This window comes from Channa argus, chromosome 11 (genome assembly GCF_033026475.1).
Source record: "Channa argus isolate prfri chromosome 11, Channa argus male v1.0, whole genome shotgun sequence".
Classification (NCBI taxonomy): Eukaryota; Metazoa; Chordata; class Actinopteri; order Anabantiformes; family Channidae; genus Channa; species Channa argus.
In genome coordinates this window covers 13379537-13401537 of record NC_090207.1, presented here as the reverse complement: position 1 = coordinate 13401537, position 22001 = coordinate 13379537, and the positions used below count along the sequence as shown (strand labels likewise).

Sequence of the window (22001 nt, the reverse complement as noted above, 5' to 3'; positions counted from 1 at the left end):
TTTTCAGCTCAGTTAAGTCAACTACAGCAGTGTTTTTCTAAACCCAGGATGAAAGTAGTGCACAAACAATCTCCTGTTTACAATAAAATTGTAAACAAATTGACAAAACCTTATTTCTGAATTGTTTTTCTGATAGTAACTGTCATTAACAGTGAAGGTTCAGTCTTTGTTTGACAACTTGAAATCAGTTTGAATGAAGGGCTTAACTGTAGATTATGTCTATTGCCAAACATTTTTAGCAGATTTTGTCTTAACACATCAACTAAGCATCAGTTGCTTTACAATTTACAGTGGGTGATATTGTGTTTGAAATTAATATACATCCACAGAGGTGTGTGTGTGTGTGTGTGTGTGTGTGTGTGTGTGTGTGTGTGTGTGTGTGTGTGTGTGTGTGTGTGTGTGTGTGTGTGTGTGTGTGTGTGTGTGTGTGTGTGTGTGTGTGTGTGTGTGTGTGTGTGTGTGTGTGTGTGTGTGTGTGTGTGTGTGTGTGTGAGAGAGAGATTGAGGGAGGGAGAGATACCACGAGAGCGAGAACTAAAGGTCAGCTAGGCTGCTGGCCCAGTTTCCTGGAGATGTTCCTAGTGCTTTTTTTTTTTACAAAAAATGATTTATTATTTAAATTTTTTCTTAAGGAAAACTAAAGAGGAAATGGGGATACAGGAAAAGTATGGAAGGTATTCACACTTGATTAGATATAAAGGTTAACATTTTTGAAAGCAGCTTGACTAAATGCATGGTTGGATGATCTCACACAACCATGCAATGACAAAAATAAAAGACAAAACCTTACTCAGGATCTCGAACTATGAACTTTACCTTTTCTGAGAAATTATCACTGTTATGTGGAACTGCATTGTCAACATACTGTATGTTTGTGCCACAGTCAGCCACCTGTATGGCTTTGGTCTGATGGATGCTGAAGCGATGGTTAAGGAGGCAGAGCGATGGAAGCAAGTCCCCACTCAACACATCTGTGTAGAGAGCGCAGATCGACAAATCAGGTAGAATACACAAACACAGACCTACCAGCTTTTGATTAGCAAGTTTTGAATTTTTATTACTGATAGGCTTCCGTTCCAATTGCTCGAACCTCTTTTTGAGCATACTAATGTATAGGAAATGTATCACAATCACCTAAAAATCTATTGAACCAAGTCGTATGAAGACTTGCAGACATTACACCCACTTGCCCACTGACCTTAGTCTTCAGCTCTAAAAGCTCTGAGATCTGGCCACATTATAGTCCTAAAGACACTGGTAGGGTCAGCCACTGACTTTGGATAAGGTCTGGCTTAGTCCCCAGTTAATTGCAAAAGTGTTTGATGGGGCTTTAATCAGGCCTCTGTGCAGGTCTTTAACGCGAACATTAGTAAACCCTTTCTTCATGGTCATGACTTTGTGTATGAAGAAGGGCCTCCCCCAAAGCTGGAAGAAAATTCGTAGCATAAAATATCATGTGCACGGGCAATGGTACTAAAGGGGCCACAACCAAAAATTCTGGAAATTGTGTGGTACAACAATAGATGGCCATTTTAAAGTTAAACAAGTGTATTAATTGCAGTGAACAAGCTTTGATTCACACTGAGAAAATTCATACTGTTTATTGTCCATATTTAGCGCTTGAAGTTTCAAGTTTGAATTGAAATGCAAAAGAAGTCGGTCAATTTTAAAGCCACAAATGCTTTTTGCGTTGTAAATTCAGCTGAAATATGTTGATTTTTGTACCTTTTTTACAACCACTTCTCTCAGTCTGTGTCATTCTGCACCCTTTTCTCTGTTGTAATGTCTTTCCTTTGTGTGTTCTCTGTGTTTTATGTACTACCATGTGTTTAAGAGTACAGTTGTGCAAGCTGTACCTTGATAGGGGCCAAGCATTAGTTCTGGCAGGGTGGTTCTCACATACAATCATTGCTCTGCGCACACACGCGCGCACACACGCGCATGCACATACACATACGCATACAGAAAGAGAGAACCAGGACTTCACAGCTTGTTATTCTTGATGCAGCTGGAAGCCTGAGCACTGTACTGTGTTAGGCTGGCTGGCTAATCTTGGGCCCTGAACTGGTTTGCTTCTAGTCAAAGACTTGGTGTCTAGTGACTGCAGCATTCTCAGTGTCATTCTGTCTGTCCGTCTCCACTGCACAAGTTCGTCCAGATGGGGCTCATGTAAAGTCCAGCTTGTGGCATAGGCAGCTTTGCTCATGCCTCTGTACTCAAGTAGTATGTGCTGGCTTATGAAGAGTTCTTAGTGAATAAAATACACAACCTTGCAATTTTAACTTCCTTTATCTATGTAGTGTGTTCATGTTCCAAATGATAGGCTTATGTAGAAGCAGTTGCCACCAAACAAAGGCTTTGTTTTTACTAACAAAAGCAAAAATGAAAACTCATGAAAGTTTTATCTGTGCCACAATTTCAAAGTGGATTTTCAGATTGCCCCAAACAGTCTGAGAAATCTTTTTCCTTTAGCTATGCTCTAAAGCATTCATTTACGTATAATTATGCCTGTGGTTACATGAGTCATAACAATATCTGTGATTTTAAAGTTGGATATAGCGAAGAACATAGCTGATGTGTGTTTCCTTTGTTGGTATATTACCTATGTCTTCTGTGTATACTTTGTATTTGTATTCTGTACTTTTAGTCTAAGTCAAGCCGTCGCCTTTTTGCTTTATTTTTACAGACACCCCTGGCCCCTTTCCCTCTGTGTTTGGTAATGTCTGTCTGCAATCGCTTGCCTCACTCCACTTGTTGCACGCACCAGGAAAACTGCCTGATCTGTGTGCAATCAGGCTGGTATTAATTAACTGTGCATCTGCTCAGCTCAGCCTCATGCATACAGTTCAGTTAACTGCATTGTATCATAGAAAAGCCAGAGCTGTGATCTCACACCTAGACTCCCCAGCCATCACCACTGTCTGCCTTCCAAACAGCCATCGACTACTTACGAAAACAGGCTTTTATTGTTTTTTTTTCTCCATTATTCATTCCATTACTTTTGGCTGAATTATTATGTTTTTTGTATTGTTGTCTGTGGTTATAATGCAATTTCTATGTATTTAGTATTAGTCGGTAAAATAGTGGCTGGTCAGCCATCCGATGTATACATAAGCAGAGAAAGAGAAATGGTTATGGACTGTTTACCTGTCAACATTGCGGAAGAAAATTCATAATTCACTGCTCTGAATAATGAATCACGTTCGCTCGTTTCATGCTAATTCAATGTCATATGGGATTTTCCTTTGCCAGTTTTACTTCTTTCTCAGTGGAAATCATTAGTTTTATCTTTTTGGTCATTTAAGACTTTCATAAACTAATTCTTATTATTAGCAGTAATAAACAATTACCACATGATCTCGTTTTCACCACCAAAACATTATTTGAGATGGTTACATTCGTAAATAATCAATTGAATGAATTGATTGATTACTGAATGAAGTCTGGCATTCATGACTGTTATTGAAAACCTTTAGTCTTGACATGTAGTGCTTCATGATGTGAACAGCAAAATAGAACACATTTAGTAATCAAATAAACCACAGTGTTTCTCTCTGTTTTGAGTAAATACGTAAGCCAAGTCAAAAGCCTTATCTTGGACACATTAAAGGAAGGTCTTTACCAACTAAGAATTGTTTCCCTTTCAGTGATAAATAGTTGTATATCATCACTTGGTTTCAAAAAAGGTCATTGCTGTGATTGTATCCCAGACACCAGTGAATCTTATTAAAACTCTTTGGCATTAATTACTGTATCTTATAACCCCCCCACCCTCAAAGATTAACTTATTGTAATACTTGTATGAGTTTTGCAAGCAAGTGTAATTCACCAGCTCTGTTTTAGTTTCCAGTGAATAATACCTGTATGTAATCCAGTCCTGCACTGAGCAGATGTGTCAAGTTGGCTCAGCTGTTCCATGTGCAACTGCTGTGCAGCAGCCATATATGACTTTCTTTCTCCAAAGTTTTGTTCTGGCAAAATGTTATTCATTGTCCCCTGTACAGTGAATACACTGGACTTGTCAATGTTTTTTCTGTTTTTGGTATTGTATCACTTCGACATTAGATCATACCACAGATGTTATTCAGCGGGTCGGTAAATGTTTGTGTTGGCTCTTGCGTAAACTTTCTGCTGTTGAGCTGTCTGTAGCAGATAAAACAAATGATGTTCTTTGTATTTCTTATCACCGTCATGGTTTCTTTGGCTGGTGGAGGTTTAAGAAATGGAAAACCTTTAAAAAAACAAAGTTGGAATAAGTCAAAAGCACTACATGCAATTTCTTTTCTTAAATTCTTTCTTTAGTGTGTATTTTCTCCTAACATGTTTTATTTCGTTGGGTTATTGTCCTCTAGAACCATCCGTCCAGAAAATGTGGTTCGATCAGTGTACAAGGCAACAGGATGCACTGACAACACCAATCACCATGTGATCTACTTGGAGCATGTGGTTGTACGTATTACAATTACACACCCTCGCCGTGGAGACCTGTCAATCAACCTGACATCACCCTCAGGGACCAAATCCCAGCTGCTTGCAAACAGGTACAGAAAAACAATTCTTTGCAATGTAACATTACATAAACAAAAAAAATAAAAAAGACTTTTAAGAATATCAATTGTATTTATTTAATGATTTATTTGGAAAGTAATTCATATAACTCCAATTCTAAAAAAGTTGGGAAGATGTGAAAACGTAATTTAATAACAGAATGCAATGATTTTCAAATCTTATCAATCCATACTTTATTCACAATAGAAAATAAAAAATGTATTAGATGTTGAAACTGAGAAATGTCACCATTTTATGGAAAATATTTTGAACTTAATGGCAGAAACCCATCTAAAAAAAGTTGGAAAAAGGGCAACAAAAGGCTGGAAAAATTGCCACAAATGAAAACAAATGGAGGAGCATTTGATAACTAATTAGGTTAATTGGCAACAGTTCAGTAACATGACTGACTATAAAAGGAGCATTTCAGAGAGGAAGAGCGTCTCAAATGTAAAGATGGGCAGATGTTCACTAATCTGTGTCTGTCTAAAAATTGTGGAACAAGTTCAGAAAAATCAGGAGGAATCTCTGTGTGCATTGGACTAAGCCAAACATCAAAACTGGACGCATGTGATCTTTGGACCCTCAAGCGGTACTGCACTAAAAACAGGCAAGATTCTCTACTTGACATCAGTATGGGCTCAGGAATACTTTCACTGTCTGTGAACACAGTTCACTGTGCAATCCACAGATGTTAGTTAAAGCTGTATCATGCAAAGAAGAAGCCATATGTGAACATGATCCAGAAATGCCACTGTGTTCACTTGGGCCAAAGCTCATTTAAAATGGTCTGATGCAAAATGGAAAACTGCTCTGTGGTCAGATGAATCAAAACTGGAAATTCTTTTTGGAAACCATAAACGCCGTGTTCTGTGGACAGAGGAGAGGGGCCATCCAGCTTGTTATCAGCACACAGTTTAAAAACCTGCATCTCAGCTGTGCAGAGACCGGTAGAATTTAGGGAGGTAAAAACTGTGCCAAATCAACATGCGGACAATGAGCCGCTGTGGCGACCCTGAACTCACTGAATAAGCTGAAAGGACAAAAAAAATAAAAAAAATAAAAAATAAAAGGCCCATTAATGCCTATGGTGTGCACAGCTGACAGATCTGGAAATGCACTGTCAATGCTGAAAAGTACATAGAAGTTTTAGAGCAGCATATACTCCCATGCATACAACATATCTTTCAGGGAGGGCCTTGCATATTTCAGCAAGACAATGCTAAACCAAATACTACATCCACCACAACAGCATGGCTTCACAGGAGAAGAGTCCAGGTGCTGAACTGGCCTGCCTTCAGTCCAGATCTTTCACAATAATAACATTTGGCGCATCCTAAAACAAAAACTCCAGCAACAAAAGCCAAGGACTGTTGAGCAGATCCTGCATCAGACAAGAATGGGGCAATATCCCTCTCCTAAAACTCCAGCAACTGGTTTCCTCACTTCCCAGACATTTCTTAAAAGAAGAGGGGATGCTACACAATGCTAAATATCACGCTCTTCCAACTTTTTTGAGAGGTGTTGCTGCCATCAAATTCAAAATATTTTCGATGAAATGGTGAAACATCTGATATTTTGTTTATGTTCTATTGTGAATAAAATATGGGTTGATGAGAATTGAAAATCACTGCATTCTGTTTTTATTTGTTTTACACATCTTCCCATCTTTTTGGAGTCAGGGTTGTAAGAAAAAGTAAAAAAAAAAAAAAGAGAGAGTCAGCTTCTTTGCACGTAACGTTACTTGTTACTTATTACATTTAAAACATTACATTTAAAACACCATAAACCTCTTGAAATAAACCCCTGGCTTTTAACCAAGAAAAACCACAACCCTCTGAATTGTTTGTCCACAGTTCATTAGAGGCTCTGATTGCAATTGGTTGAGTGGTTCTGATTGTTTGTTCTGGCATTTACAATACTTGAGTTGTTTTTACATCTGATGTGTGTGTGTGTGGGGGGGTGGGTATATTTGATGTACAGGTTGTTTGATCACTCCATGGAGGGTTTTAAGAACTGGGAGTTTATGACCACCCACTGCTGGGGAGAGAAGGCAGCAGGTGACTGGGTCCTAGAAATCTATGACTCACCTTCTCAACTTCGCAGCCAGAAAGTGCCTGGTAAACAACTTATTTTATTAAAAACAGCCATTATTTAATGTACATATGTTTTTTGACATTTATTGGAATTTACAAAGGCAGCTGAATCACAAATATTTATTAGGATTGAGTGCAGAAACAGCAGGAGCTTGTGGCTTTCTTTGCGCTTAACTGCCACTATTTTAACTAAATAATAAATTCTCAGATACAGGGTAGCAGTTTCCCAGAAGACCTTATCGGTATTATCCTATGTAATTTGTTCATTCATGTAAGAATTTTGTGTAAAAGGATCCCCTTACTGAGTTAAAATTATCTCAAAGAATGGAGCTGAACAATTTGGACTTCGTGCTATCTCTCTGTACATATAAAAGCACGTTCTTCTACTCAACATCAGGACAGACAAAACATCTCTGTTTGTCAGATGACTTTCACACTTATCCTGTTTCCTCAGGCAAACTAAAGGAGTGGTCACTGGTGCTGTATGGCACCTCTGTGCACCCATATTCATCTCTGCGGAGCGATAAGCCTCGCTCAACAGACATGCTGACGCCCACCGATGAAGAATTCGCAGAGGAGTACAATGGTAAGTGTTAAATACAGAACTATATACAGACAGGTTAGCCACAGCAGCAGCTGTATGCAAAGCACATCATTTCTGACAGGTTATTTTTACTGTATCAAATAGAAATATTGGAACATTTGATTTGAGTGTAGTAAGTGAAAATTATTTACATCGCTGTTAGAAAATTATTTTGAGCTTTACCACTAAAGATTCTAACTTTGTATGTCTCTCTTCAGGCCCCTGTGACTCTGAGTGTAATGAGAACGGCTGTGAGGGTCCTGGACCCCATCACTGTATTAACTGCCTCCATTACTTCCTTAAGTTCAAGAACAACACCAGGTCAGGCTCCTTTATATTTTAAATATTGTCATATATACTTTGTTTAAAAAATACAAATACAAATTACTAATCAATATTATCAACAGGGGATGACATAAAAAGTTTAGGTATAGATATATTTAACAGTGAATAATTTATTTTTCACCTATATAGTCAACATTGTACTGTTTATTGTCTAAAAAGAAACTGATTTGCTCACTTTATCAGAGTGGATTACAGCTGCATAAAGTATATATTAAAATATAAAGTAATATATATTGGGGACATCTTCACTTTATTTAAAAGTGCATTTGAATTCAACACTGGTATTATTTTAAAGAGCGGTTTTAAAATAACTGGATTTAATCAGCTAAAGCTAAAGCTTTGATTATGTTTAGATGCTTTCAAGAAACCTTCACGTAATTTCCTAGATTGCATTAATTAATTGGCATGGAGCAGATTACTTTATGACAAGTGAAATCAAAAAAAAGATCCTAAATTTATGTGTATTTTTATGGATGAAATAATCTGACATACTTGTATTTTAAACCTTTTTAAAGTCAAAAGCAATCTCTTTTTCCCCACCATCTAAGCTTACTGATTATTTGTAGAAATTATAAAGTGGAAAAGGTTAACCATTACAGGTGGCAACCTTATTAATTTGACCTTGTAACAGTGAAGCTGTTTCCAGTCAGTCGTATTATTTACAGTCTGTCCCTTCCTCCGGTTAATTGTATGTGTGTCACTGTGAATTTGTGCCTGTGTGCACATTTCTGTGTGCCCTTCGGATCCCGCTAGGATCAAAGTCTATTGTAATTGCCTTTGTGTCTACAGGTCTCTGCACTAATAAAAGACAAACCGATGCAGGTGCATGAGAATGTGCAAGGTTAGGTTCCACCTTATCATTAGCCCACTTTAGAGGTGTGCTGACCTTTTCTGCCACCACAGGAAGCAATTGATGAATGAAGATTGGAGGAATGGTGGGAGGAAGGAGGAGGGGTGGCAGTGGTGTTTAATGTTCAGATAATTACATCCCATGCATGTTTGATGGTGTAGGCTTACCAAAGGTGGGTGAGTCTTTGGAACCGTGTAGGTTTTTATGTGGGCATTTAATGCCAGTCTGTAGCAAAAAATACTCTTGATGAGTCCAGGACTAGGACTTTGTTCGACAAGGATAAAGTTAAAGAAACTTATAAAGTTTAGAGTGTGTGTTAATTTTAATAATATTTCAATTTAAAGTTAGTTCAGCAAATTGATTAATCCAGACTTAGTTGACATGATTGTCTAAAATCTGTTTCCCGCAGGAGTTCTTTAGTTTGCTTCTAAATTCTAGTCATAATATTTTAATTGTGGAATTTGTTTGTGTCTCATCCTTTTTCTCATCCTAAATAAAAAAATGTAACATTAGTTAAAGCGTCATTGACATCACATTACAAAATGTAAACACCTGTTTCCCATATTCTCAGAAAAAATATAAGTATGGTATGACCATGCTTTTTTAGCTACTGCTAACTAATAGGAATGATGGCAAAAAAAGCTAAAATTCTAAGTATTATTTAAAAAAAAAAGAAAACCTTTCTTCTTAAAATTCTGTTTTAAATTACTTTTATTATATTAAGGACTCAGTCTCTGGTATCGGCTTACACTGACGGTACAGTATAGTCAAGAAATATTCAGTTTAACATTTTCTTATATTTAGTGGTAACTTTGGTGTAAGTTTTACACTAGTGGTTTTGTAATCTTTATTGGTTAAATAGTTATTTCAGCATTGCAGAGACAGACGCATTGCAATAAGTACATGCACATGTGGATTATATGTTTCACACGTGCCGTGTGTATTTGTTGGCAAAAACCTCTAGTGTGTGAATTAGGCTTAGGTAGGTGTGTGTGTGTGTGTCTTTTTACACATCAGGTTTTTTCACATTAGGAAGGGAGCCCAGAGTGAAATGAGGGGGTGATGGTTATGAAGTTATCGAGCACATGTTACACCTGTTCACCATTTAGTGCTCACTCACACTCTGTTCCCCTACTTCTATATCTGTAACTCGTTGTGTTAAGCTTTAACACTGTTAGTAGTTGACGGGTAATATTGATTGATATTTTTTAAGCATACTGCAGTAAGGAGTAAAACAGACATATTGTCCTTTCTTTGTGTTCCACTTTTGCTCTTTTTTTCTCTCCTTCAATCACCTTTCTCCAGGATGTGTGTGTCAGAATGTCCTAGTGGCTTTTTCCGTGACGATAGGAAGCGCTGCAAGAAGTGCTCCTCATTGTGTGAGACTTGTGTTGGGAGCCGTAGTGATCAGTGCACCACATGTAGGACTGGTTTCCACCTCAATGAGGACTCCAACACATGTGTGGCCAACTGTGCCGATGGCTTCTACCTCGACCATGGTAAGTTTCCCTGCTAGCAAAAATGGCCCTGCTGCATACAAACCAAACGAGTATACATACACACCATGCAGTCAAGAGTCCCCCCCCAAACTTATTATTTTCTTTCTTAATACTTTTTTAATCCAGCCTGGGAGTTATATTACATTTACATAGGTTTACTAGTGTTTTCTCATTTGTATGTTTTCTTATCAGTTAGAAAAAAAAATTCTGCCACTGCAACAAAAGGCTGCCATCATGAATAATCTGTCATTGGTTCAGCCCTTTGTGCTCGGTCGTGATTCAAGAAATTCAAGATTCAAACAACTTTATTAATCCCAGAGGAGATACTCTATTTCTTCTTACAGCTGCTCTCTGCTCCGAAGAAAGAGAGGGAAAAAAACACACCAACACAAATGTAAAAAGGTTAAACATCCATTAATAAGAACAGGAAAATCTATGATTATTGTAAACCTTGGTTTAATCAATAGCTCTATTATGGAGTGCAGTGAATAAGTGGACACTGAGAATAGGATACATAAATAATGATGATGGTCAAATATGTGAGAATAAATAATGAAACAGTTAACAGTAATGATAAAGTGTGGTTGTGCTAAATATGACAGGAAAACATGTTTTTTTAGATTTAGTCCCATTTCAGTTCTAAGATTACTGATTTGCCCTGGCAAGCTCATTGTTAACATTCAGAGTGGTAACAAAATGATTAACAGGTCAGCACCAGTTCTGGCAACAAACTTATGGAAACATCTGTCTGTTACCCAAATCACAGAAAAACTGTTACAACCATTAAAACTTTCAACTGAAGTGCTTTAGTTCAGTACCCTACAATCTTTCTATCCTTACTATAACATCTACCCACTTGTTTATTATTTTGAGTTTTTTGAAACAAACAGGACTGAAAAGCAGATTTTCTTTTACAGGGTAAAGTGGAATAAGAAAAGGATGAATTGAATTATATTTACAAGAAGTAATTTTATTTCTAAAGTGTAAAGAGAGTAGTGAAGTAGTGCTAACATACAGTTTGTACAGTACTGGTCTGTCTTATGTTTAAGATGTATGAAAGAAAAGCCGGAAAAATAGACTGAAACTAAGTATATCTTATAATTATGTCTATATATTCCGGTTTGGAGCCAAGGCAGTGTAAGTCCTGGCAGCTCTGAGAGTCTCTGGCAGCAGATGTGATGTGATCTGATCCAAGTTCAATAATAACATTTCACCCAGGCAAAGATGCAGTGGATACTTTTTTCTTTGAAATTTTGGCACAGCTGAGTATTGTGTTGTGTTAAATGAGCTACCAATAGTGTCTTTTGTCTTTGTGAGTGTGGCAGCAAGCGATGGTGAATTAATGCTTTTATCTACATGTAGACAGTTTCTTGTGTATAGAGAGTTTCTGGCTTTCTCATAGACCTGTATATAATCAGAATGGCTATTACTGATTATTCTGTATTATTTTTCACTTACTTATTCTAAGATGTTATCTTAAGTATTCAGATACGTTGTTTTGTATCACTGTAAAAAGTTGAAAGCTAATCAACATACAATGATATAAAACAGAAAAATGTTTTGCTGTTCTTCTTGCTTAAACAGTTTATAATCAAATTAGAAATCATTTCTGTTTAAATTTTTTTTCCATTTCTAGTTTCAGATTTGACCTTTAGTTTCAAACTGAAAAAGTACATTAAAGCCTGATTAGCGATGGTGCATTTTCACTCTGTGGAAATCTTTTCACATTTCTGAAAATCTAACCAGAAATCCCTCCCTTACAGCCAGTGTCCTCCTTTTAGCTCTGATGAAATTATGTCCCAATGTAAAACCATCAAAGTTGTGTCATACACTTGCAATGTTGTTAGCAAAAGTAAATGGTTTAGATTAATGGTCATTGTCCATGCTTAGGTAATCTGCAAGTTTCCAAATATTAACAAAACATACTGTTTATGTATCTGTTTTGACAATTTTCATTTCTGCTGAGGGCACATGTGTCCGCCTTTTGAAATATTCATCTACATTCCTATTCTCCCTCACCAACATTTTCTTTTTCATTCATAATGATTTAGCCTTTTGATATTTCTGTTCTTCCCCATCCTCTCTTTTGCCTCTCTTCCCTCTGCTTTTGTTCTGCTATTTTGTTCATCTGCCTCTTTGTCTACTCTCTTCTCTTCCTTCTCTTCAACTCGTCTTTTCTCGCTTACTTCACCCTTCTTTTTCACTTCTTCTTTATTGTCTTCCTTCCCTGCATGCAACCAGACGTCTGGATCCTATTAGCCACTGTGCATGACTGGTTTACCCTCTGTCTTCCAGATTCCAATATTTGCAGGAGATGTCCAGAGAACTGTAAGAAGTGCACCTCCTCAAATATCTGCACAGAATGCAAACCTGGTATGAGGTAAGCTCAAAGGCATTCTGAGCAATGACTATGCAGAGTCACTGTTTAGTTTAAAACATTGCTGATTTTAGTGTCTTGCCAGGAACTAATCTCAGTCAGGCTATGCGATTATACATTTTCTAACTGGCAATATTGAAATGTTTACCATATTAACACAAAGAATTACTGCAGAGACATCACAGTCACATAGCATTTCTTTTTAGAATTTGCTTAATAACTGTTTTGCCTTGAATCTATATGGTGTTCCTTTTTTACATCAGTGTGCCTAAAAAGAGGTGATTGTTGAATTTTTCAAAGTTGTCCTCTCTTCACACAGTCCTGATATTGGAAGTGGAAAGTGCCATTTCCAGTAATTAATGTATATCTTATGGAAACTGGCTCATGACATTTGCCACTGCTTCACGCACTAGATTGGCTGTGTGTGAAAATAGGATGATTTGAATTTCTTAATGCTGTCTTTTACACAATCCACTGTGATATTGGGCTTTAAAGAGAAATGTATAATTTGGCTAAAATTACTAATGGTGGTGCCATAATATATAGAACAATTTTCTTTCCTGATTTTGAAATTGTTAGCAGTTGTATATCCATGTGATTATACAGCAAAATATTCATTATGCTCAGTACCTCGCTGCTACTCCTGGGATTTATTCACTGTAGGTCTGTCACTACCTTGAGCCTGCTGTTTGAGGATAAAAATACTGTTCATGTGTTCATCATCTCTAATGCTGTAGAGATACAGTGTTGCTAAAGTGTCCCAAAACATAGATTACACTGTGGTTTGGTTTTCCTGCGTGAACTAGTGAAACCAGAACTTCCCGCCAGTTTTTCCACTTGGGGCCCATATTGAGTAAACTGAGTTTCACCGTGTGACCCAGGCTTATTAACGCCCACATATACTCATGATATATGTGGTTACATGTGGAGAGCTGTTGGCCATTTGGAGTTGAGATCCTCACTTTGAAGATCCTCTCATCTAGACCATTTAGTTATCCATGCAGACATGTTCCAGTTTACTTTCTGGCCACTTCCACAGCAGCCTCCGCGAACCACCCCTATTACACTTGACCCAACACAGGGTAGGGCATTTCAAAGTGCTGGAATTCCTGATACATCATGAAGGAAAAACTTATGAAGCTTTTAAAATGTATTGTGGTCTTGAATCCAGCTTTAAGTGTTCAGCGTAGCCAGAGGTGGAGGTGGGGACACTTGTAAGCCATAATTTCCTCTGAACGCCAGAGAGACCACAGTAAGACACATGCTCACACATGTACACACACGCAGTCTCCCCTCTCTCACATTCAGTTCACCATTCATGGTCGGTTAGGAGCCGAGGAGGAAGAGAGGACCAGACCAGTTTCTGGGAAACGTTAGCTAACAAAGACCAGCTGTTTTTTAGTTCAGCACAGCAAGCTCACCAACCTGTCCTTACTATGACTTCACAGATCTGACTTTATAGAACCTGTTTCCTAGCAGACCTATACCCCTACATCTGTTATTTTCAGAGTTACTTGTTTATATTTTGTTCAAAACAAAAACCAACCTTTGACTGGACTTAAGTCTAGAAAACATCACATTCTTACATATCAGTCAAGAGGTAAACTAAAGGCCACTGATATCACACAAATTTAAAGTTTTCTTTTTTTATTTAGTCTTTCTAAGTATTTGCCAAGAAAGAAATGTCTAAAACAAATTACTCAGTAGCAGTAGCGCCTGTTTATACTTTGTTTTCCTGCTGCTGTCTGTGTTGATTTTATGTTGCTAATTACTATGAAATCGTGAAAATGTATGGCATCGTTTCTCTTCACAGTCTTCAAGCAAACAAGTGTCAGATGTCTTGTGACCCAGGGACTTATTACAATGGTCACAGGAGGACTTGTGAGCCATGTCATAGGGCCTGTGCCACCTGTGCAGGTAATATAAATCATAGGCCATTTAGCAAAGAGCTTGCACTACCTCTAAAAGAATCAAATGTAGGCGATTTGCACACATAATGAAGAGTTAAAGAACATTTTGTCTTTATCGTCTCATTTTAAATGTGCCAAATACATTCCTGAATTGTTTGTTTATCAGGTACAGGAATAGAGGCATGCACAAAGTGTGCAGACGGCTACTTACTTGAGGACTGGCGGTGCGTGTTGATGTGCAGCACTGGCTACTACCTGTCAGAGCAGACCTCCGACAACGGGCAGGTGCAGAGGTCCTGCAAGAAGTGAGTCAACACCTGTCAACCCAGTGCACATTTACATTTCCAGTCTGCAGAGATAAATAAGGAAATCAAAAGATTTAGCAAATCGAGTGCCAATAACATTTTAAATGTTTAACTTTAAACCCAATTTATCCTTTTTTAGAAATATTTGTTCTCTCTGCAGTGCAAAGTCCTCCACATTTTAAATTTACATTCTGAGTAAGTGACCAGATGATTCACCAACATCTTTATCTGTAAATCTATCATTTTGTTGCATGATATGCAAATTTGAAACTTATTAAAGGGACTCAAACAGGATTTTTTTTTAGGGTGAACAAAATATCAGTCACTGCAATAATAATTAATAAATTTGCACATTTGTAACAGTCTTTTAGAATTTCCCTTTGATGCAGTCACTGTGTTTTTCATAAAGCTGTCTAAACAGTTTCTTTGCTTTACCTTTCATCAGTGTTAATCTGGATGACGAGAAAAAGGCGGGAGAGAATATGTGAACATACAGTTCTCGGAGTGTTTGACAGCTTCACTGCTTAAGCTCCCATCACACCCATAGTCAAACTTTTCCACAGAGTTAAAAATCTTGTCTGCTTTTCTTATCGTTCCTTGTGGTGAACTTCCTGATATTTTTCTCTCCCACATTGAATTATTTATTACTCACTTGAACCTTTAATTTATTTGATCCTTTCATTCTGTGAATTCTACCTTGGTCCTAGAAATTGATATCAGATCATATCTGATAGGAACTGTGCCCCACTTTTAAACTGGTAGCATGGAATGATGGTATATTTTGGTATTTAGTCTCATAAAGGATTATTTGGAATATTATAATTTTTTTTGTTGTTGTTCATTTAACCTTTTTATAACTTCCAGTTCTTTCTCACCGGTGCTTAGCTACGCACAGTCAAAAAGTTGGTTTAAGGGGATGTTTTGTTTTGGGACTTTAAGGCAGCTTTGTTGTGTTTCCTTATAGTTGAGTGAACCAGATCAGTCACTATATTTGGCTCTATACAAACTAGAGAGTAAATAAAGGCATAACTGAGCACGGTTTAATGCTTATTACACTATTGTCTGATTTTACAATCATCAACAGGTGTGACCATAGCTGCTATGAGTGCTTGGGACCTGGTGAAAGAAACTGCAGCAGCTGTAGTAATGGTTATAATCTGGAGGCAGGAGCCTGCATTGTCAGCACCATCTGCAAAGATGGTGAGTTGTCAGTTTTCCTATCTTTCCTATTCCTATCTAGATCAACCCAATGTGTTTATTTTATTCATGCATTGCGTTGCGCAAGTAGTGCGTTGTCACGTAATAGAGTATGATCGTATGATATGTGATAGAATTATATGGTAAGCCTAAATGGAAAACTGAATTGGACTGAATTTGAATTTGAGACATAGGTTGTAGTCTAAACAATACCAGCTAATAAAAGAATAAAAATCATTAGAATCATTAAATAAAATCATTAAATGTCCAGATTTACATGTCACCGCTGATACTATATTACACTTGCAATTTTATTATATTTTGTTATGCCATAGGGTATAAACAGGAATTCAAAAGATAGGCTTATTAAGTGTTGAAAAATCAGCTGTGGCCTTGCTGTCTTTAAATGTCGAAATCTATACTAACTCTTGAATGAAAATGCTAAGTGCCTTAAAGCAGAAAGGCAACCTTCCCTTGCTTTTCCCTTTTCTACTCTTATCTAAAGGCCTTGTTCATGTTCTGCATTTTACTAATACAAAAAATCTCTGGGATTAAACACACCCATTCCTCTTTTATTTTAATATAAAATGACTTTCTGCGGGTTTTTACTGTATACTACATGGACTGAAAGGTTTCTGTGGCATCTATCTAAACCTTATCACTTTTCTTATTTTCAAATGCTCCATATAATCTCCAGCTCTACAGTAATTCTCTTGTGTTCTCTTGCTTGCTCCACTGTCTGTTAGGTTTTATTATCTACTATCTAAATTTTGCATGTTTGGCTTATGGATTATTGTACTTTAAAGGTTCCTGTTTCTCATTAACTAACTTTTCATTACCAATTTGATTATGAGGCTTCGACTTCAACCTGCAAATTACCTGCTTTTTATCATGACCTTAAAGTAAAATGAACCCCTGGCTCCCAGCTTGTGATGAGATTGAGCTCAGAGGAGATAAACATGTTTTAACTAAGTGACCTTTCTGTTGATGAACACTTTGCTTAAAGTGCACACTCAGTCTGTAACCTTTGATTGGCAGTTCAAAAGTAACTGGTATCCTTAATTGTTGTTGGCAAATGAAGGAATTGGCTTATAGCTTTTACAGACTGATGGTCCACTTTAAGTTTCCTGTAAAACAAAATGACTCAAAGTTGTGAATGACAAAACTCTTCAACTTTCTAATTGTGTGACATTTGTTCTCTCTCTCTCTCTCTGTTTGTTTTCCTCCCCAATCTGTTTTCCATCTCTCCTGCCATGGATCCAATCACTCTACTGGACTACAATCATTTTCCACCTCGATGGATCAAAAAAACTTCCTGTCACCTGAACACTCTCCTGACCAATCACATGGCTCCACCTGCCATTCAACCATTTCTAATGGTTCTTCTGTGTGTGTGTGTGTGTGGGTGTGTGTGTGTGTGTGTGGGTGGGTGGGTGCGCATATTGTTTGCCCCTCCCCTTCTTCCAAATGCCACCTATATCTCTTCTTCCTGGTCTGTGGAAAGCAAATGAAGAATCTTGGGCGGAAGGCAGTTTCTGCATGCTTGTTAAAAAGAACAATCTTTGCCAGAGAAAAGTGCTGCAGCAACTGTGCTGCAGAACGTGTTCGCAAAAGGGGTGATGGGACATACTTGCTGGGTGTAAAGGGAGCGTGGGGGGGGATGTGGGGGCACAGGGGGCACACCCCCTTCTCCAACCCCATTCCCCTGCCCACTCATTCATAGTCACATAATTTATAAGAAAATCTGTGCCTCTTAAAGGGACTGCATCGGAGGTGCGATGACAGGACTACAACAAACCTACCTTTTTCTCTGTACTGGGACACAAACACATTGTCAGGGTGTAAAATGACTGGGACTTATTACAGGAACATATGAGCAAATGAAAACAAAAATGAAAACAAACATAAGAATAAAAGTGTCAGTATTTTGTGACCAAAGCATCAATGCCAAAATAATTGAACCTTCTTTTTGTTGCCAGTGTAGGGTGTCTAGCTGAAAACAGGAGCCACTTAGCCTGTGAATCTGTATGCATTTCTATTTTGGCTCCTCTTCCTCCTCTCTTTCCAATGTTAACGATAAACAGATGGAAAATGAACATACAGTAGGAAAGGCCCTGGTTTTCTGCCTGTAAATATACGTCAAAGAAAAAAAAAGAAGCTCACTCAGTAAAATGAAGGTAATGTCTGTCTGGGCTGTTTAGAGGAGGAAAGGCAAATTCACACACAGTTATGCTCACACACAGCACAATGATGCTTCTATACCACACACATACACTTAATAAACATAAAGTCAGACACATAAATCAGCCTGCACTTGAAGTTACAGATGCTACACAGTCACAATATGCCAAGACTGATGCACATTAACAGCCAAAAACACATCATTTCAGTTATTTAAAAACATATGCCTGTCCTCTGTAGAGTGTGTGTGTTTGTCTTTATTTGTGTGTGTAGAAGAATGTTATTAATTCTTGATGTAGGCCCAGACAGCATTGATTCATTCCAGAGGTACTATAAGACAAGTCAATAGTCATTCCTTCCAGAGCTTTCTGCATGGAAGGAAATGCTGCAGTGAGTTTAGAATGAATTTGTGGTACTAGGGATGCACCGATGCCCATTTTTCACCCATAATGCAGGTTTTGGAAAAGAAGCATTTGTCCAGTCTCAATTCGAACTAATAATGTAGCTGAAGAATTAGTTTGTTGTCTCTGGTTAATCGATTAAAATGTAACTCGTATTTGTTATACAGATGTTCAGGTTTTCTACATGTTGATTAGATTTTCCATATGCAAATCCAATAAAAGAAACTTTGTCCACAAATATTTCATATATACTGGTGCATCCCTTTATGTTGCTGTTTTCAAAATAGTGCTGTAGACATTTCCTGATTCCACTATAATAGAAATACATCTCGGTGAAAGTATAGTTTCATACTTTTATTGGCACACAGAATATTCTGTTATCATGTTTCATCTGCAGGTAAAGGTGTCTGACAAGCAGCCGTATGGCAGACTGCTGTGCAAATCAGACCTTTTTTCAGGATTGTACTGTCATGCAATTCAGATCTTGTCCAAAATGTAGATATAGAAACACACTAGCACACAGTAGAACTATTCAGTTAATGCAGTTGGTAAACAAACACAATGAGGCAATTTGTTTTCTCCCTCTCCTATTTACATTATATTTTTAATTCTGAAAGTGAGCTGACAACATTACTGCAGAACCAGGAATTTGTCAGAAAGGCTAAATCTCATTGAGCCAAAACTGTACTTGTGTTTATACTGGCAGACTTCAGATGCCTGGTTTCTCCTCCTGTCTGTCTCTGAACCTTACCTGCTGAAACTCCAAGGTTATTCTGGTGATGGTGGTTTTGGTACAGAACAGCAAACAAGTCTAATCCTTTTCTGTGTGGGTTTTCACACCTGCAGCTTGAGCATTTACAGTATTAGATTGTTGTACTGTCAACTGGTTCTTGATGATTTGTAATAAAGATTGATAAATCCCCTGTTTTGGTTAATAAGAACTTATTCCCGGTCATTGTTTTAAGATGACTTGAATTGACTTTAGCTTGTGTGGTATTACACACACCCCTCATATAAAAGCTGTTGTTATTGTGTATCTATGACATGTCTGTGACAATGCATTATTAATGTTACTCAAAGTCCTAGTTTTGAAAATCTTTTTTTTACGTAAATGTTCTTATTAAAATGTTTAATCTGTTCATGTTTTTTTTTTTTTTCAGTTCTCATTGTGTTAACAGCAAATTAATTATGCTCATTTGAGGCATTATTGTTTTTGTTCCTGAATTTCTGTCTTCCTTTCCACACTCTTGGGTTCTTTGTTTCGCTTTTTATTGGGTTTAGTTTGGGATTTTTTTTTTTAAAATTTAATATTTAATTTAGTTAAAGGAATAACGTTTAAATTCAGATCATTGCTTTAAGAAACTTTTAGTTTTCCAGCACTCAATAAGACTGAAAAAATGAAGTTCCTCTCCCTCCAGGCAAAGCTTTTAAAGGGAGATATAATACTGTACAATGTATGTGCACTGATAAGTGGATAAAAGTTGAAAACTGGTAATCAATGCAAAGATTAAGTCTGTTATTGTAGGTACAAAACTTATTTTCTGGTGAGGATTTAACATATTTCCTGATTTTATTGATTTTTTTAAAAAAATGTTTTTTGTTTTTTCCATCCTTTAAAATTGTTGTAGTTGTATTAGTGGTAATATTACTATATACTATATCCTGTCATCCATTTACATTTGAGTTCAACTGGTTAGCCTTTAAACCTTTCAAATATATAGAACAGGGATATACACTGATCAGCCAAAACAATAAAAGCTTTACATACAAACAGGTCCAAGTGCCAGCTGTGGCACGAAGCAAAGGAGTTTGTGTAATAATTACAATTGTATATAGTTCTGACCCACTTTGTCATTTAAAAATATTCAGCACATTTGGCTGGGGATCCTATAATGTCATAAAATAAAACTATGCAAAATATTATCCCAGCTGTCATACGAGGCTTATTAATGATGCAATAAAAGTCAGCATCTTAATCACAAATGTTGATTTAAATCCTCACAGAGCTCCAAATATTTTTTTTTTCTCCTAAGTATTGGCAGGAGATGCACTTGAGCTCTCACCAGTGCTGATTCTGGCCTTAATTACCATTATTCATTGAACTCTTTTGCATATAGAAGGATAATCTTGCTGTATTATTGGCTAAAATATGAGTTTACAACTGAGACAGTACATGTTGACAAATTTCTCCCCAAGAATTAATAATGTATGAAACTCAGCCCACAATGAACACCTTGGGCTGTGAGTGAATTTTTTCCACTTTCTTGGACCAAGTACAATCCAGTATCAAAAGGTGGAAGGCCAGGGAATTGGGATTCAAGGCCAGGTGTGGCGGATGTCAGTGTGATACCTCTCAACAGAGCTCTCTCTCTCTCCTAAGAGAGGAGACTGTCAATGTCCTCACAAGGTCAGTCAAGTCCAAATGAGAGGAAAAGTTTTTCTTCCCACAGTGACAGGCTCTCTTTTTTTCTTTGCTCAATTCTTCTCCTGTCTGGCAGTAGGAGTCCAAAGTGTCTTCTTTTGCTTAGTGGACTTGTGCGGCTTGCTGTCCCTTGAGAACTTGGCTTTCTGTTTGTTTGTGTGCGTGAGCAAGGGGGAGACAAACTGACACACGATTTGTGTGTGTGTGTGTGTGTAGGAGAGTGACAGCGTTTATTCGGGGCCGTTTGAATGGTTTCAGCAGAGCTCTACTGAATAGGAAGCCACCGCCTGTTGTGTTTGTACACAAAGAAGCTCTTTTGTTTTGAAAGAAACAATTGAGCTTTTCATAGAAAGCCAGAGAGCAGAGACACCCTTGTCACTGCCTTGAAGGATGCTCACACACACATAGTTCCATCCTTATGTCTAAGCCAATGTCTGTCACCTTTGTCTTATACAAAGGTGAATTGAAGACGATGCTTATGCCTCTTGTTATGTCTTCTGTGAATGTGGCCAAATGTGAAACTCAAGGATGATGCTTTTTATTTTATTGTAGCAACTTTGGACACAATGGCTTGCATACATGTGAGTCCTGAGGGAGCATGAACAAAGTTTACATTACACTCATTACACTCAAGTTTACATTACACTTATTTGTACAAAGCTGTTATTATCATTATTTATATATAATATGTAATGAGGATGATTTCTATTGCTGTGAAGTGTGTAATGACAATATCACGTTTTTGATCAGTGACAGTGACTCAACAACTGCTTTCACAGACCTTGAGAGTTCATCAACCCAATTCTCAGCTTGTACTCTTCATTTTGCAACAAAAACTTTCCGACCTTGCTAAACCCACGCACATTTTCAGCATTTTCATCAGTGGAGGATGTGTCAATATTGCTGTAGGAAGGCAAATGAGCTCAGGTTTTTTTTTATTTTTATTTCTGCTTATGAGAAAAATCTATTTGTACAAGTAAAAAGTTAGCTTATTTTCAAAAGTTGTTTGGGGAATCTTCTCCTTGTCTTCAAGCTAAAACGGTGCAGGTGCTGGTAAAGTTCTCAGCAATTAGAATGTACAGCTAAAGGTGACATTGGGAAAGATGCTTTTAAACCTGTGAAATTTCTTTATTTTAAAAAATGGGATATATGTGTTATTGTGTGGGAGTTGTCAGAAGCCACAGAATAATGAGTTGGACCTTCAGTAAAATGAAAACTGACAACTGACACATCACAGCATCAAGTCAAGAAAAAAAAACTGAGCAAACAACAAAACTGATGAACAAA

At 37.4% G+C, this 22001-nt stretch overlaps 1 protein-coding gene across 5 annotated transcripts in view; it reads left to right on the top strand.

Annotated features, from left to right (window-relative positions):
- The window catches only part of pcsk5b (proprotein convertase subtilisin/kexin type 5b), a 69623-nt gene that overhangs the window by 33306 nt on the left and 14316 nt on the right, over positions 1-22001 (top strand). For 2 of the 5 annotated variants that reach the window (XM_067522051.1, XM_067522052.1), the window contains exons 11-20: positions 884-1001; positions 4353-4541; positions 6532-6668; positions 7099-7230; positions 7446-7548; positions 9728-9921; positions 12217-12301; positions 14112-14215; positions 14375-14513; positions 15598-15713. In XM_067522051.1, coding sequence (XP_067378152.1) covers positions 884-1001; positions 4353-4541; positions 6532-6668; positions 7099-7230; positions 7446-7548; positions 9728-9921; positions 12217-12301; positions 14112-14215; positions 14375-14513; positions 15598-15713 — 1317 coding nt within the window. Of the gene's footprint in view, positions 1-883; positions 1002-2686; positions 4327-4352; positions 4542-6531; positions 6669-7098; positions 7231-7445; positions 7549-9727; positions 9922-12216; positions 12302-14111; positions 14216-14374; positions 14514-15597; positions 15714-17214; positions 19588-22001 lie in introns of those variants that run through there. The other 3 variants (XM_067522054.1, XM_067522053.1, XM_067522055.1) reach the window with 3 other exon arrangements.